This window comes from Falco biarmicus, chromosome 6, assembly GCF_023638135.1.
Source record: "Falco biarmicus isolate bFalBia1 chromosome 6, bFalBia1.pri, whole genome shotgun sequence".
In the NCBI taxonomy this organism is placed as follows: domain Eukaryota; kingdom Metazoa; phylum Chordata; class Aves; order Falconiformes; family Falconidae; genus Falco; species Falco biarmicus.
In genome coordinates, this window is record NC_079293.1 from 46,206,670 (window position 1) to 46,224,131 (window position 17,462).

Below are 17,462 nucleotides of genomic sequence, written 5' to 3' on the forward strand. Positions count from 1 at the left end.
TTTGTTCTGGTTTTCTGACGTTTACACTTATGTTTTGGACATATTCCACTAGACTATTGGTAAAACATAAACATCTATCTTGGTATTAAGCTGCTATGGAGTATATTAAGAAGTTACCAACACACACACATAAAAAAATCTATTTCAGGGTGGACTGCTACAAGCTCTTGTACATGAGCGCACATACACACACACACACAGAGTAACACACACACACACACACACAGAGAAACAATGCACGGGTGAGAATGAACCTCAAGAAGCAGCTTGAGGAAAAAAACCTGAAATGACTAATCATTAATTCAAAAAACAGACAGCTTTCTATATTAGCACAACCTCTGACACGATACTTTCCCATGTATTTTACCACTTGCCAAGTTCTCCAGATGTTCTCTTTCAAACATATACCTAATACCGTTAATTCGTTACAGCATCTTTTAATTCTTTTTAGAAGTGCAGCATATGTATGTCTTCTAGTTTTTTAATACTATACATATCGCATCCTAAACTTAGTTTTCCATAGTTGTCATTAAAAAGCACGTAGACAAAATATTTTATGGTATCTATAATAAATGCAAAGAAATTAATACAAACAAAACTTGGCTTAGCAAACTGTACATACATAAATATGTTCTTTTTTTTTTAACTTGACATTCAACATTTTTCCTCATAAAACCTTTTACTATCTTATTACATCCATTTTTTTAAACCTTAAAAAAGTGCTTCTCAGATTTACACCTTGTGCATCCAAAGCAAAAGTTAGAACACCATGCCTGAAACAGAAATCACGAGGAATAACACACTGCCATACAAGATCCTTTAAAACTGTATGTTACAAATGCTCTAAAATGTCTTTAGCACGGGTTATTTTGTATACTGTAGATACCAAAAGGGTATTTAACAAAGACTGGCTAATGACTCATTTAGAGCAGCACACAGGAAAGGATCTACAGTATCAAGTCCTTGGCTATGCATAGTACAGGGCAATGACCTGGATATAAAGTGACTAAAAGATCCAGAATGCTGGACAGAAGGACATTTTCCTCACACATGTCACATCCTCCTTTAGTACCCAGGATGTGAGTATTGAATCAATGCTACTCAGGTAATATGTTGTGCAATCTGATACTGATGAGTTACTAGCCAAGTGCCAGCAGAGAATGATACAGACACAGTGGTGGCTACAGAAGGTAGGTATAGCTGCCACTCTGAATCCTGTCACCCTTTAAAACCATCCTGCCTCCCAGCTAACACTTCAGCAAGGTCACCCACTATCTCATGGTCCTCCTTCACAACGGAGGCGGACCATTTACATATTTTAGCATGGGGTGGAAAGAGCGGGCAAAGTTGTTGGCCATAGTACAGCTGTAGTCCTCCTTGGTCATTGGCACCAGGCAAGCCAGCCCGACCAGGAGCAGTAAGAGGAGCTGAAGCGGCAGAGCAGCTCTGAGGACTCTGAGGAAGAAGGACGGGCGCTGCCACGCTGGCCCAGCCTCAGAAGGGGAGGAACCTGAGCCACCTCTTGTGGACCTGAGAAAAGAAGATGGACAGGTGGTGAATACACTAGAACATTACTGCAGCAGAGGTTGCCCTTGGGCACTCAGCCTTCCCTGAAGGCTGGTTTATAACTTGTACAGACTTTGACTGACAACTGCAGAGGTATTTTTCACTGAACATGCTATTTCCTAACAATCTTAAGACACCCTGTCTTTCTAGACTGGGCAGGAAAACACCAGATGATCACAATAGAATGGGCTCTCTGACCCCACAGCCCCTGCATCAATTATAGGAGGACTCCCCACTTAAAGCGCTGTGCTCTAAAGAAGGGGGAAATAAAAGCTGGGCCATACCTGTCACGTGTTCAATGCACACTGTCTAAAAAGGAAAACTTCCCATTTAAAACACCAGTTGCATTTGTTTTGCAGAAGTTTCTACATTCATTACTGTATATAGTATCCACAAGGGTATAATGCATTGATTCAGTTACATCAATCTTCAGTTAACTAATACACCAATATGCAGGCAACGGGGACTCATTTTCTGTAAAGTACATTGTATTTTGAATCTTGCTCTGAATCAGCAGTTAAAATCTATTCGCTCAACTGACTTGACACCATCACCTTCTGAGTGAGTTTCTCCTTTGTGTCTATGGATGTGACTTGAAATGGCACATATCTATCACATGTCTAGGGGAGAGGCGGGAACTAATGCAAACATTTCCAAAGGGACACTTCAAATTAAGCATAAAAATCCAATCTATTTTTTAATAAAGGATAAAGACATAAATTTTACATTTCCCTTTTTGACTGAAACTGTCAGCGCTCTAATATACAGATGATAGGTTTTGAAGTAAGTGGATGATTGAAAAGAGTGATTATGCAAGTTAAAATCTGATGGTCTCAGTGTGCTAACTAAATGGTATGGGAAAGCATTGTATTTTAGCACTAGCCAAAAATGGAAGAATTTGGAGCCTTCCAATAATTTGCTTCAACAGCTCTTCCATTAAGCATCAGGTCATGAATTTTGTCTTAAGACATATTGGTATAAAACATCTGTGTGGGTGCTATGATTATGAAGCCTGGGAAAATCTATAGTTTGCTAGGGTTTGAGAGATAAAAAATTCTCATAAGGATGAATTTAGTCTCAGCTTGAAGGTGTGGGAGATCAGGCTTGTTGGCTAAGTTCAACTGCTCCCTGTTAAAGCAAGTAGGAAGCGATAGTTCCTTAGCATCTCCTTGCCTTCCCCTTGTCCTTTTGATCCTGTCTTCCAGATAAATCTGAATCTGTGTAAGAAAGCATGTAAAAACCAAAATATGATCTTCAAAACTATGCCAGGCTTGGCAAGGGTCCCATTCCCACATGTTCAGAAAAGAATTCTTTCTATGCTTGAGATTATTTTTATTGTCTTGCTCATATATGTGTATCAATCCACTATGAAGACCTAAGAAAGCCAGACAGATTTGGTCAAGTTTAGATGACCAACAGATACATAAACACTCAGGTATGCTAAATGATGAACTTGACCTAAATACCCTAGGAAGGAGGGATGATCAAAACATCAGATCGCATGTTGTTTGAATCCATGTTTCTGCAGCCCGGATGGAAAGCTGCTTATCCCGTAATGCAAGATCACATACTATAAAGAACATATTGAAAGGATATGGCACATTTAACAGCATCAGAACATTCCATATTAAAGTTCAATTAGGATCAAGACTTCCACTGTCTGAAAATGCCAAGACAGAAAGTTAATGGACTGAGGTAGGAACAAAGGGAACAAGGCGTGCTTAATTACCTTCCAAGCATTTGATTGCACAGTCTAGCTATTTACAAGGCTCTCACTGTACAAAATGTTATCACTCCCAATCAAAAAAGGCCATGTTTCTGCAGTTGGTAACTGCTGTTTGATAATGAGCAAAGTCAGAATTTTCTTCATTGACTCAGAGTTACTCTGGGGCAACACTGGGTGCCAGAAGGGGAATTTTCAAAAAGCAGAATCAAAAGGGAGCAGGGAGCAGGCAAATTTAGCATGTAATTTTTCTTTTCTTTTCCTACTGCTCTAGTAGCACAATCCAGCACTTCTTGCTTTGTGTCTTACAAAAAAAAAATAAAAAAAGAAAAGAAAAAAAAGAAAAAGAGTGGTATGTATAAGCTGCATGACTGACCTCAACAAGGAACACAAACTTCCAAAAATCGAAATGGTTCATGGCAAAGTTTTTCAAAACACTTTCTGCAGTGAAGTAGGGTGTTGAAGAATAGTCTCTAATACTGCTTGGAAAGAATTAAAAAAGCAAATAATGAAACATTATGAAAACATCTTCAGAGAGGGAGTTCTAAAAAGTTCGAGTGCTGCATTGCCTGTGTTTATTGGAGGTACACCTCCGTAATCTACATAATCGGCTGAAAACTGGAATTGCTCAGCTTAGACCAATGGCTTTCATAAGGAGAGATGGTTAAAAATAAACATTGTTAATGAAAAAGGCTCACTACTCACAAGGGCCAAAACTCCTATTTACTAGAGCAGGAAAAGGGAAAGCTGAAATACTTTGGAGAAAAAAATCAATGCTTTTTCTTGAGCGTGTATTTTTAGCTGTCTCTCTTCTGACTGCTCCACCATTTGTCACACTGGCCCCTGTTTGAAGAGGGAAGGAAGGAAGGCCAGCTGCTACTCACTCCATACACAACTCCTGCTTACTAGATAAAAGGGGAAGGTGCAGCTACAGACCTGGGCAACAGTAAGCTTCTTCATGTCGGGAAATCTCATAAATTAACCTAGGAAGTGCAAGCAATAGTTACCCTTACTTTGGGATTTTGCAATGTTATAAAATTGGAACTCTTTCCTAAGCATTTCAAGAGATGAGAAACTAATTTACCAGGCTATAGAGTGGATGGGCAAAATGAACTTTAATTTCAGCTCAGACAAGTGCCTTCTTTTAAAGACGACTGATTATGCCCCTCCCCCCCCCCCCCAAGGAAAATATAGTTGAAGTAATCTATCTGTATTGCAGTACACATCTGAAAGATTGTAATGGAAGAATTTATCATTCTAGTGAAGCTGATAGGAATAAATAAAGTAAGTTTAATGGCAAAGTGACTAATGGAATGCTGACAGCAGGCTTACACTGAAAGAGGCACTACTGGGCTAGCAGGATGTTATTGGAGTTAATCAAGGATGAGTCTCGATTTAGTATCTTTATGAAAAGACTATGGTACAGAATGTAAAACCAGCAAATTCCATCTGTATGATGACAGAAGTTTCAGTCTTTGCAAATACAGAATAGGATTGGCTCCCTGCACGGAAAAGAAGTGGGTGAATCCAATGGGTTTAAGAGGTAGCTCAAGGAGTTTAAGATTATAGTACACAGGGTAGAAATAAAAAACTTCTGCTATAAATTTGGAAGGTCACACTCTGAAGATAATGAAAAGAAACTAGAGCTCTTTGACACAGGATGGTGACAAACCAGTAATGTGGCTTGTGAATAGCTGTGAAAAGGGACAAAAGAAATTTTGAAGTCTATTTCAATTCAGACTTCCACAAGAGAAAAGGGTTGTTTTAATGATGTTCTATAAGGCACTAGTCAGATCTCACCTAGAACAGTTTGTATCATTTTAGTTAACATAATTCTGGAAGATGAAGTCAAACTTACACAAGCTTAAAGGAGTCAAAAAGATGCAGTATTTCTCCTATGAAGGAAATCACAAGCTGAGCTTACTAATATCAAACCTGAGATATACTAAAACTATCCTTTACAAAATAGTGCGGAATACAGAAAAAGGAGGGTGAACAGTTGAGAAAGTAAAAGGAATAATGCTGGCATAAAACCAAATTACTACATTTAACCATCAATACATTCAAGGTGGAAATCATTGTACTTCCAGATAATCAGAGACATTAAATTTGATAACAACCTTCTAAAAGACTTTTTACTCCCATTGATTCTAACTTTTTAAGATGGAGGTTGCTAGAGTTACACAGAATGTATGATGTTCTGGCCACAAGAGCAGGCAACGACTCCTCCTGGTGGCCTGAGTCTCTCTAGGAGCAACCTTGTTTGGCTGTATTCTGACTTCTCACCCTAAATCTCAGCATCACATCACCTCAGCCTTAGCTTTGGCTTACCCTGTAAAGATGATGAATATGTCCATTTCAAAGGCAGTTAAATACGAAGTTTAAGTAACAGGCTCTAAGTGACAGTGCGGGAGATAACTGGGAGAACAACCATGGCAAACCAGGCCCAAACCTCATGTTTGAGCTACTGTGTGGCAATGACTGCCACTTCGTGGCTGAAGGCACAGAGAGTGCTGCAGCCTGGTCTGCTCCAGAAACAGCAAGTGACCTCTAAATACCCGCTAGTCATCTGGGGAGGCCTGGGGAGAGTGGGAAATGGAGGTCGGCACTGTGGCACCAAGACTTGGACAGAGCTGCTCAAGAGAGACAATGTAAACAGCCCTGAGCAAATTGAACCACTATTTTAATCTTTTTAACATTTTAATCACTTCAACAAATCCACAGGCACAGATTCAGGTGTGCCTTTATGACAGCTCAAACTAATGAAAGAAGAGAGCTGCTTCTTGGATTTGCTTTTCCCACTTCACATAAGACTACTAACACCTCTTGAATGAGCCTTTAGTGAAATCCATCACATAACATCTAGTTTAAGCTTGTACCTTGCTTAGCATCACACTATGTGTGCTTGTCTTTTTGCTACGATAATGGGGAAGGCAAAGTGATATCACCCTTGTTATACACATACACAACCCCTCTAATTTTTAAATGAACTTTCCTTCGCAACCTCCTACGTTTAAAAGATAAACCTTTTAAAATTAACTTTAGTTCTCCTGTATACTAAACTCTATCAGGGTTTGCTGATCCAGTGCAAGATCAAACACAAAGTACTCTGATCAGAGGTATGTCAAAATATTAAAGAACACAGTGACAGCTTGTACCACTTTATCAGTTAAAACCACATTATACATCAACCACAACCTGTCTGGCTTGCGCATTTGATTAAGTTTCCTATTCAGCAGTGACTCATTCGTATTCCACGCTTGTCTGAATGACAAATTGAACATTGTGTTGTACTGCTACAAGATGTGTTAATAAACAGTGCTGGAAAGACTTGATCTGAAAGGTGCCGCACCAATGCCGCTGCTAGAATAGAGGTTGATCTCAAAGCTGCAAAGCATTGCCAGCTGCAATGTGAGCCAGTGGCTCGCACCTACAACCAGGAACCTTCTCAAATGGCTGGCAGAAGTGGTCTGACTGTACAGGAGAGCGGAAGAGCGCACATAATATGTTTCTTAAGTACAACATTGCTAGTGCAAGCATGCTGATCTGCTGAGGACATCCTCCATTCCTCCTAGCTGTTAATGGCTGCAGAGTAAAGCCCCACTCCTCCTTTTTCCCACTCCCCAAAAGAAACAAAATGCCAAGCTTCATAGCAGACTGGAGTTCAAAAAATTAAATATCTTTCTCCATCAGACAGAAAGATGGTGTGTATATGTCACCTATTTTCTATGTGGTTTCCTTATATTTCAAAGAAATAAAAATAAAGCCCTAAAAATAAGGCAGCTGCTTAGTACCAGTGGAAGCAGTTACTTGTTTTATCTGCTATGCCATGTGGTGTTGCAACTATGTCACTCACAGTCATTAACTACACATATAAATAAAACTTTTTTTTTTTTAAAAAGAAGTGTTTATGTAAATATCTGCATGGTAAGTAGTCTTAAGTCTTCATTTAATTTGTATTTGAGAATAATTTGGCTGAATAATGTGTTGATTTTGCTCATGAAAAAAAATACTCCCAAGCTATTTTTTGTCTGCTTGGTTATCGCTCAATCACTGTATTAAATCTAGTGTTGCCTTCTTTCCAACACCAAATCTTTCACTTTAACAGGAGTTATTTTAAAGATAAATTAATTAATTCTTGATATATATAGAATAAATGAGATTTAGGGCTTAACTATAAGGAAAAATATATTTTCATCACACTTTCCAATTATTTTAGGTGTTGCAATGCATAAGATTCTTAAATAGCAGAAGACACCCTCGTTACACATATTGGCAGGCTCATTTACGTTTTTTTTTGGTAGCTTCTTAACTCCAGAGGCTAGTGAACTGATCAGTGAAAGAGTGAAGGTACACGCATCACACTGACAACAACAAAGAACGCAGAAGCACTGTTAGCTGCAGAGATGACAGGTTGCTGGAGACAAGGTGGAAAGCAAAAAGCTGTAGCTGCAAGCCTGCTCTCTACTGGTCAGAGAGATGGGGCAGTGCTGCTCCCAGAGCAATACACGGATGCAAGCACTTGGCAAGAGTCATGGCGATGTTAGCATGTTATATTGCAGTCGTCTTAGGAGGGGGGAAGAAAGTGACCCCAAGTCTCAAACCCCTCAAATTCTGACTTCTAATTTTGAGTCTTAAATACTGAAAACCCACAAACTGAACAAAACATTTCAGGAGAAAAAAAAAAAAAAAGAAAAGAAAAGAAAAGAAAAAGAAAATGATGTTAGTATGTCTCATCCAGATCTGTGGGTTTTGTGAATTCTAGGATATGGTATTGGCCTATTACCTGCCTTAATTTAATATCTAGAGGTAAAGAGGATGATAAAAAGTGTTTGCCATGAATCTACTGGCATTTCTGTCAAACCACGCCAAAATAAAATACTCATTAAATACCATGAGTGTAAACACACAGTCATCCTGATCAAGCATATGAAAAATTAATCTTGATTACATGGCAGTCCTGGGAAGCAAAAGGTTGTAGATGATCAAGAATCCGCCAGTATTTCTATTTAACAGAGAATTTGAAGCAATTGAGATCCCATTTTGCCAAACTATTAACAAAAGGAAGTTTTCATTTGTTTAAGTCCTGGCCACCTGATGGAGTCGGTGCGGACGGAGAGGAATCACGGCCAATTTCCATCATCCTCTTGGGGTTCTAGAACAGAGTGCGGAAACCAGGAGAATAAGGTACCTGCTATGTGGACTGCTGACAGAGGGTCCAGGCTGTGAGAGACTACATTTGCCCCGTGGCTGTTTGCAATGAACAGGGGGTAAAGAAAGAAGAATGTTCAGTCCAGGCAAATAAAGACAAGCTACTGATGAAACTAAATTAAAAGTGCAGCAAAGGAAACATAAAAAAAACCAAATGAAGTGACCAATACCCATGAACCAAGGAAACTGGCTTTTCTTTGCACCTAGCTGAGTATGGAAATGATTGGAACATACACAGTGAACTCAAAAATGACACTTTAGTAATTACATTTCTGAAAAGTAGCTCTGGATTTTAAAAAAAATCACTATAAATTTAGCTTAAATAATTCCTAATACGAAATAGAAAAAAATATTGAGTTGAATATGGGCAAATACAGATATTTCAAAATGCAAATGCAGCAAAATTAATACTCTCAAGGAAAAAAGGTCAAAGGGTCTCCCCTGTGATGAGTCTGGCCTCTTCTCCACCCCCATCCTTCCCACAATTTTGAAGGCCAAATAACTGTAGGTGCATTCCTGCACTCACAACTATTTGCTGGAATATTCAATGCAGTTAGGTTATTATAATTCTGATTGTATTTTTTGGAATTAGTATTTATTTATTAACATCAGTATATTCAACACTGAAAATCACTTCAGACTCCAAAATTGTGGGTGCAAAACCCGTAAGTTTGAAAACCAGACCCCAAGAAATCATAAAACTTAGCTATACATTATAGACAAAAACAGAAACAAATTAAAAAATCATGTACATAAACACTAGCAAATTAGAGATAGACGAATGGTTATTAAAATGTTAGGATGAAACCTATTATAATTCTACATACTCTTTAAACAAAGATTTTATGGTAAAATACTTCTCCAATTCCTGTAATGGTCAGGTATTGTCCAGTTAAATCTGTGATATCAGAAATTTTATTAGTTATTTAAGTTTAAATTAAAAAGATAAAAACATTGACCTCTGAAATAGAATGTTAAGGTTTATATTTTCGCCTTTTGAAAAGCCAGTATTCCTTTACATTCTCATACTAGCATCTAAAAAGAAACTAGTGAATGTAACAACAAAAAAAAATCGATCTCAAGAGCCATAAAATTTATCAAGACAGAACTCAGAGGCTTTACAAAAAGTGCAAATGAAAAAGAAAACCCAAAACTAACCTGATTTTTTTAAGAACTAAGGAAAAAAGCAAAGTAATCAACCAATAGAATTGCAGAAAAAGACAAAATAATTGCAGTTCCATTTTGGGCTCAGAGTATGGAAGTGTTAAGTACTAGGCATGTGTTGCTATATTTCTTGAATTTTGTGCCAGCAATGTAAATAGACAACTCCAGAGTTGCCATCATAGCCATTGATTAGGTCCTGTGAAACTAGCTGTTTTGAATAATGTTTTATGCCCTTCAGCTCTACTTAGCCATTCATCCAAAGTCTCAATAAGACCATCTGCAACCTTCATCAGAAATGACAAAAAAATCTTATTGAGATTCTCGATGAAGCAGCTCTGAAGAGAAGGCCAAACAGAAATGGGGGACTGATTATACCACACAAGACCAGACTTCGGGATGCTGTCATCACTAGAACAAAATACAAGAGACACGACATGCCAAACCATGGTAAACCAACCACACTGACAGCCCTGGTTTCGGACCGTATTTACCACTTCCGTTTTCATGCAGGATGGGATATGCAGCAGGGCTGGGGAAAGCAGCTGTGTTTTGTTCTTGGTTTAGCCATTGCCTTTCCTATCAAGTGAGAAGGGGGGCCTTCCAGCTTACTGTAGACATCTGGAGCTCCCACCCAGGAGGTGGCAGAAAATTTATCTGACACAAAATTACCGTTCTCTGTCTGCTTGGAGTGCTTCTTCCAGATACAGGACTCACTGAACCTGATGTGTCTAATTCATCAGCAGAGGACCATGAGGACAATTCCTGAAGTTCAGAAGGAATTGAGCTCAGAAATACAGCAACTAGCTATTCAGGTAAGCAAAATAAACCACACCTCCACCCTCCACCCCTTGCGAGTGAAAACCCAGCGGAATTATTTCCAAAACAAATTAAATAAAGCAGTTACAAAATTTGGTAACAAAATTTAAGACTAAGCATTACATGTTTTCTCTGTTAGGCCTGAAGGAAAATAAAAGCAAATAGGTAGTTAAAACTTAATTGATTTAGGTGACACATTTTGCACTGAAGTAATTTCAGAAGAAAAAGAACAGTTGCTCTAATTACAAGAAGAGGTTGGTATCACCAAGATTTTACTTAAAAGAGGCAGAAATTTACTTGAAGGAGGGACGAGCTGAGTTCTCATGCCTTACGCACTCTGCTAATCCAAGACTTTAAAAGTTAACTAAAGAGGAACTTTGAAATCGTTACTTTGTACCTGCCACTGTTGACAAAGATGTATGCATAACTCCCTCTCAAATACCCTGAGATACATGATAATCTGAAAAGATGTGGAGTACAGCTCAAAGCTCAGGAGGCACCGAGGGATTTGTTAGCCCATTACAGAATTTATTTTATGGTTTGGGTTTGTTTGGGTTTTTTTTCCTCTTTGACAGAGTGAGCATTATCTTCCTGTCCTGTAACAACTGACACACTATAATTTTCAGTACTACAACTAGAATCAGCATCTCATATTCCTTGCCAGTTGACTGAATCAGTAATGGCAGGATACACCAACCAAGATGCTCAATGCTTATTGCTACACACAATAGCAAAAATATTACTGGATTAAAAAACCCCACCATATCACAACAGTCTAAGATTACTTTATGATATTCAAGATTACATGTGTACCATCTTGATAAGTACTGCCAACAACAAAAACAGTGCAGCCAACGGCATTGATCAGAGAAAGACAGTCAAAACAGTGGGAAACGTGCCCAGCGAACAGCAAGGAATAAAAAGACATGACTTACCAGCTGACTACTTGAAATATCTAGGATTTTCTCTAGGTCTTTAATATGACGTGTGACCTCTTTCAAGAGGAGCTTCAGTCTGTTTCCAATGACATGCACCTTTTCTTTGGCCTCAAGACAGTCCTTGCCTTCAGCATTGACTAGCAATTGGCAGGACATATCTTGCAGTGATGCCACCTTCAACTGAGACTCCAGCAGTTCACGTCTGATTTGCTGTTGCCAAAGCAAGCACCAGATTTTTTTAATGGAAGTTAAAAAAATAAAGAAAAAAAGAAGTAGATCTCACATAGCTGGACATTTGAAATTAATGAAACAGAAAAGAGATGCAATAAACATTTCTAATCTGACTGGAAGACAGGCAGCAGCCTAGTGGTTGTCTGAGGTTTTAAATCATGAGTTATGCTACTAACTGAAGTTAGTGTTTCCTACCAAAGTTAGGTACTGACATCGGTCCATAGTTGTGTGTTAGCATGCAATGTACAATGCTAACCATCAAGAAAAAGATAAATCTGATTAGGTGTTTTTCTAATGATGCATTTTGGGAGAGAAAAGGGTGATTACAACCCTACCATTAGAAGCCTGTGATGATCCTGCAGCACTTCTGAGTCCAGGTTTGGATTGATGGGCACAATCTCATTTCTTCTTCTGTCAATATTTTCTAACCAAAGCAGCAAACCATGGCTCATTTCATGGAAATCCTGCAAGTGATGAGTGATGATTTCAATAGTGTAGCAGAAAATTCCAGTCAAATTCAGGTTTTTCGTTTATCCTATAATAGGTCACTACTGGCTAAATAACATAACTTACAAAGAAGCATAAGAATAGTACATTAGAATACTGTTCCAGAGCTGACAAATTTGGAAAATCTTGGGCTGGAAACACATGCTTCAGGTATTGCAGGTGTACCTTTCAGAAACCACATGCTGAAGCTGTATTTTGGGTTTATGGGTGTTTCAGGCTGGATAATGAGCACACCAGATAATGATACAGATTACATTTTTGGTATGTGGGACACTTAACAATTTAAAACAAGTGCAATACAGACCTGGCACTGCATTAATGCATCCTGCAATGAGCACCGCCACTCTTCGATCATACTGCATACGTGGTCCCAGCGCACATTCATCTGAGACAGACGCTCTTGAAGCTTCTTGCTCTCTTCATTGTCAGACTGCGTGAACTCTGAGCTGCACAGATTGATGGATAAGATGATCGCTTTGCGGTTATCAATTGCTTTCTGCAGCTCCTGGAAAATAAGACAAAGTGGGACAGGGGAAGAAAGGATGGAAATTGGCATGTGACTTTCAGAAGAACCAAGCAGAGAAGGCATCACAAGAATGCAATGATATTACCTCACTGTAATAACTCTCTTTACTCTGGATATGAGATTTCTGTGCTCACTCTATGACTGCAAATGTTCACTCTTTAACATCTACTAAAATTTTACTGTGAGCATAAACTAGAACAAGCTAATTAAACTTGTAAAGTCTTAAAAGCCTGAAGTCATAGCTGAGTTTTAAAGATCTGGCTTATGTTTCAGATATTTAAAAGACAGAGCAGGCCCAACAAACTTTAAAGAGATGTAGGACAATTGTACTTTAGCTTTCAATAAAACTTTTGCCCTCACTTCTCGGTTTTGCTGATAAACATAAAAACCAGCATGTTTTCAAGTAGAAACTGCTGTCAACACTATTTTAAATTAAAAGCTTTTACTGAGGGAAAATAAAACATACAAAGAGTATAAACAACCTACTCCAATTTATAGAAGCAGGACATGTATAAAAACTCCAATTTGTTTACATTGGAAGCCATAAAAGAAACCTTACCTCTTTTGGTTTGGAGGGCACTAACGGCCTTTCCAAAACTGGGGGAGACAAGAACAAGGTTCTTATGAAATGCCCCCTTTTCCACCTACTTTACAGCATTTACTAATAAGTCCTATGTCACAGTGACCTTTGTAATACTTATGGCAGCTATATTTGGATTAGAGGGAAGATCAGCATTAATATGCTTTAGATGGATCAGTGCCGGAAACAGTCTTCACTACCTGTCCACCTCACTCCTAGCAGGGAGCACAGTGCATTTCAACATTGGCTCCCACATTTTTGTGCCCATGCTTGTAAGATGCTAGTAACTGAACGTGAAGTTGTGGGCCATGACATTTGCAGATCTTTATAGCTGTAAAATATACAGGAAAGATCACAAAAGCAGCATTTGGATCCTGATATCCTGATGCATCTGAGATTACAGAAGAAGAAACAGAAATGTTGCAAAGTGACACATGACGCCAAATTTTTCCTGTGTTGTAATGGTGAGAGCAGGGGCACTCTCTCCTTCCTCCACACAAATATGTCCCAGTGAGGCATTTCTTGTAAAGTACCTATTCTGTTACCATTTTGACTAGAAGAGATTTGCTTTAACTTGGCTTTTTTTTTCTTTTCTTCTCCCATTTCCCCCACCCCACCCCCCCCATCAGCTTGGCTGACATCAGGAATTATCTATACATTCTGGAATTATGGAATTTCCCCAGAATTACTATTTCAATAATTCCTTTGGATTATATAGTAAATGCCAGTGATACATTTTTCTGCCAAAAGATGATTTATAAAATCACTTTCCCAGTAACTTAGTTATCAGCAGTAGCCCACTATGTGCAAAATGGAGCAAATCAGCTGCAACTATTGGCAACCTCTACAGCATGCCTGTTGCACTCAGGTCTGTTTACAGGGCAACTCATGGAAAAGAGACATAAAACTCACTTTCAGTTTTTTAATTCTGAGCTCAATAGTTTGTATATCAGTGCTGAGATCAAGGCGGCGCAGCTGCTCCAGTTCCTCTTCAGTTTCTCCCAACCAAGCCCTAATGCTATTAAGGTCAGAGTTAAACTGCTGCCATTGCTGAAGGTTCTGCTTCATCCTCAGCTCCTTGCTTAGAGCTTGAGCCTGGATTAATTCCCATCGGTCAATTACACCTGTAATGATAAACACCAAATTCAACAAAAGTAAAAAACACAAGCCACATCACACAACTGCATCAGTTGAATCCTGTACAGGACAAAAAGGGCTCCATAAAAATGAAAAAACCCTAACCCACAAAACACCACACTGAAAACAAAGTTAGACTGAAGAATGTGATGCTGGAGGGAAAGAACAAACCTGGGTGATTCCAGGCAGCAGGCAATTTTACCACTTTCTAATGTCAGACCTCTATGAACAGAATTAAGCTGACACATGCAGGTCTCTAAAACAGGTTATGATGGTATAAAGACATCAGAAATTACCATAAATGCAAATCAGACAAGGGATCTCAATGTCTAATGAGCCACATATATAGTATGATTTTCATTGGTATTTGTACCTATCACAATTTAATAATCACACCTCACTACATTTGCCTAAGCTACTGCTGATGCATTGGATAAATACCTATGCTAAAAAGAAATAAATTAGGGGCTATTTCTTCTTACTTTTCTTGAAATGCTATGGCAGAAGGGCAAGTTGCATCATTCTACCGACTTAAAATAATAATAAAAAAACCCCCCAAAAAACCCCAAAAACAAAAAAATGGGCTGCATGGGTAGCATATCTTGCCAAGCAAAGAATGCAGACACTGCCTTTATAATCTCTGGAACGAATCCATGTTTTTACAATGCAGTACCTCATGTTCTACAGTTGATGCTTAAAATTAGTCAGGTTAATAGTTATACCAGATGAATATATAGATTTCTCTGTTGTAGACAGATAATATTAGAAGTGAAAGGTACTATTAGAATAAATGAATACTGATTTATGCATTTTGAACAGCAATTGAAACAACTTTTTTTGGAAAACATTCAACAAAAATGCATTGCATCTACAGGGACTTCTGAAAGGCTTAGGGTTACGTCTCATGTTATGAAGTGGTTCGTAAAATGCACTTGTATGCCTAATGTCCCTATAGGGCATATACAAGGAATACTTACTATTCCTTACTATGCCTATAAAGAGATGTTAAGCAGAACAAGGTAACAGACGCAGTCCTGTAAATAGGTATGTCAGCAAATAATACCAAGTATTTATTCAGAAAAACTTCACATTTGCTAATTTTCGTAACTGCTTTCTACCAAAGAACTAAATGTTACTTACCAGCTGTTTGTGTTTCAGTACTGTTCAGGTTAATAAGTCCAGATAGTTTTTCTTCTTCCTCCTTCAGTTTATATCCAAGCCTTTTTACTGAGTCTATGCTTCCACTGCACTCACCTAGTAGCTTCATCTGTGTTAACAAACAAAAAAATCCCAGCTCAATATGCACTGTACAGGACTAACCACACAGAAAATGCAAGTTACAATGCAAGTTCCAAAATATTCCGAAAGTAGGTCTAAGTGTGAAGATAAAAATCTATTACTTTAACAATCTGTCCTGATGCTATCAAAAAAATATATATGGACACAATAAAAGCTTAAAGCATTAAGTTCAGACTAAACAGAAATGACTCTGTGCCATTTGTGCTGGATGACTTAAGGTGGATCTATTCTAAATATTAAGACACTATGGCAGAGACCACTAGAAGATGTGATGAAAATGAACGTAAGTGTGGAAATATTACTGTGCATGCAAGCAGCTAATCTTTTGATTCTGTCAGTAATGAAATTATTTGAATGATTTAGAGAGAGATTTTTCTTCTACAAAATCTCCTTGAGAAAATTTTCATTCATGCATTCCATATATGCAACCTTGCTTACCATGATGCATGTCTGTAATTCTCAGCAAGATGAATACTGTGCATGAAGCTATAAAACCTGCTCTTAAAAGCAGGGCAATTTTTAACAAGGATATATCATCATTAGATGGATAAAAACACGTGTGAGAAAGTACTTTTGGAATTTGCAAAAATGTAATAGGAAAATAAACTCCTCAAGAGTCATGTTCCTGTAATCTTATGCTATTGTAAACACACTAATAACAAACAACAATAGTACGTTAAGGTTAAGGGTTGCAACCACATGAGCGAGTAAGTCTGAGAAGCAGTAATATCTAATTGCTTTGTTGAAACAGTTACATATCTTTCAAAAGCAAATCAACTTGTGCTCCAAAATTCACGCACATATCCTTTATAACTGGAATCCAGCTCTGGTCCTGTAGGTGTTTTGCTGCGGATGATGTTTTCCGTTTGCTGTATTTGGAAACGACTGGTGTCTAAAGCCTTGTCCAGCTGTCGGATATGTGCTTCCAGGGCACCAGGTTCCCCTGTATCAAAACCAAAACCAGTAACTGTCACTCAAGTTTTGCCAAAGTTTTTCTTACCTTTTGCCCAGGCAGATCAATGTGAGGAATATTATCTAGATTAGACAGTAAAAGAGAAATGTTGACTGCAGCACTACGAGTGGTACAATGCCAAAGCAAACTGATTACAAGTTACATTAGAGGGTGTTAGTGACTTTCAGAGGACAGATGACTATACCAATGAACATGCTTGTCATAAGCATTCTATGAAAGAGTCCAAAGTTTAAAGCAGGCTTGCAAACTATTCTGAAGTGACTTTTTTCCTTCAGAGAATTCCTCATCTCTCTGAAGGGGAAAGTTCTTGGCAAGGTGTGCTCTAACTTCACTGATTTTGGAGAATGCCTTGCTGCCTTTCACAAACACTCTCAAATAAAACATCACATCCCAAACTCCTGATCCAAATCCACGTTAGAATTTGGTTTCTCCTCATTTCTCTTTGTATTCCTTCTCTCCACTAAAATATAGTGGAATTTCGATCTACATGAAAGGATCCTATTTGTATACAATTTTGAAGATAAAAAGCGGTATATAAACACTAAGCAATACAGTTATAATTTATTTCTCAAAGTCTATAGATGACTGGATGTCTTGAAGGCCCACAGCAAGTAGTCCATGACTGACTAAGGGAATCACACTAAGCAGTAAAATTTATAGTATTTTCCCAACTAGGCGTTTGATAAAAGTTATGCTTAACAGATCTGCAAAGTGGTATTTATCCAAGCCTTTTGGAACTCAGACCAATGCTTTTGAAGCAGAACTATCTTGTATTTTCTTTATAGAGTTCA

General features: G+C 38.2%; 1 protein-coding gene across 16 annotated transcripts in view; it reads right to left on the minus strand.

Moving 5' to 3' along the window:
- Positions 1-421: 421 nt before the first annotated feature.
- The window catches only part of SYNE1 (spectrin repeat containing nuclear envelope protein 1), a 316,992-nt gene continuing 299,951 nt past the window's right edge, over positions 422-17,462 (minus strand). For 14 of the 16 annotated variants that reach the window (XM_056344232.1, XM_056344222.1, XM_056344234.1 and 11 more), the window contains 9 exons: positions 16,499-16,641; positions 15,540-15,666; positions 14,175-14,386; positions 12,461-12,661; positions 11,985-12,113; positions 11,416-11,628; positions 10,334-10,426; positions 8,481-8,539; positions 422-1,530 (listed from right to left, as the gene is read on the minus strand). In XM_056344232.1, the coding sequence (XP_056200207.1) occupies positions 1,290-1,530; positions 8,481-8,539; positions 10,334-10,426; positions 11,416-11,628; positions 11,985-12,113; positions 12,461-12,661; positions 14,175-14,386; positions 15,540-15,666; positions 16,499-16,641 (1,418 nt within the window). In that variant the 3' untranslated portion in view covers positions 422-1,289. The remainder of the gene's footprint in view (positions 1,531-8,480; positions 8,540-10,333; positions 10,427-11,415; positions 11,629-11,984; positions 12,114-12,460; positions 12,662-14,174; positions 14,387-15,539; positions 15,667-16,498; positions 16,642-17,462) is intronic. The other 2 variants (XM_056344229.1, XM_056344228.1) reach the window with 1 other exon arrangement.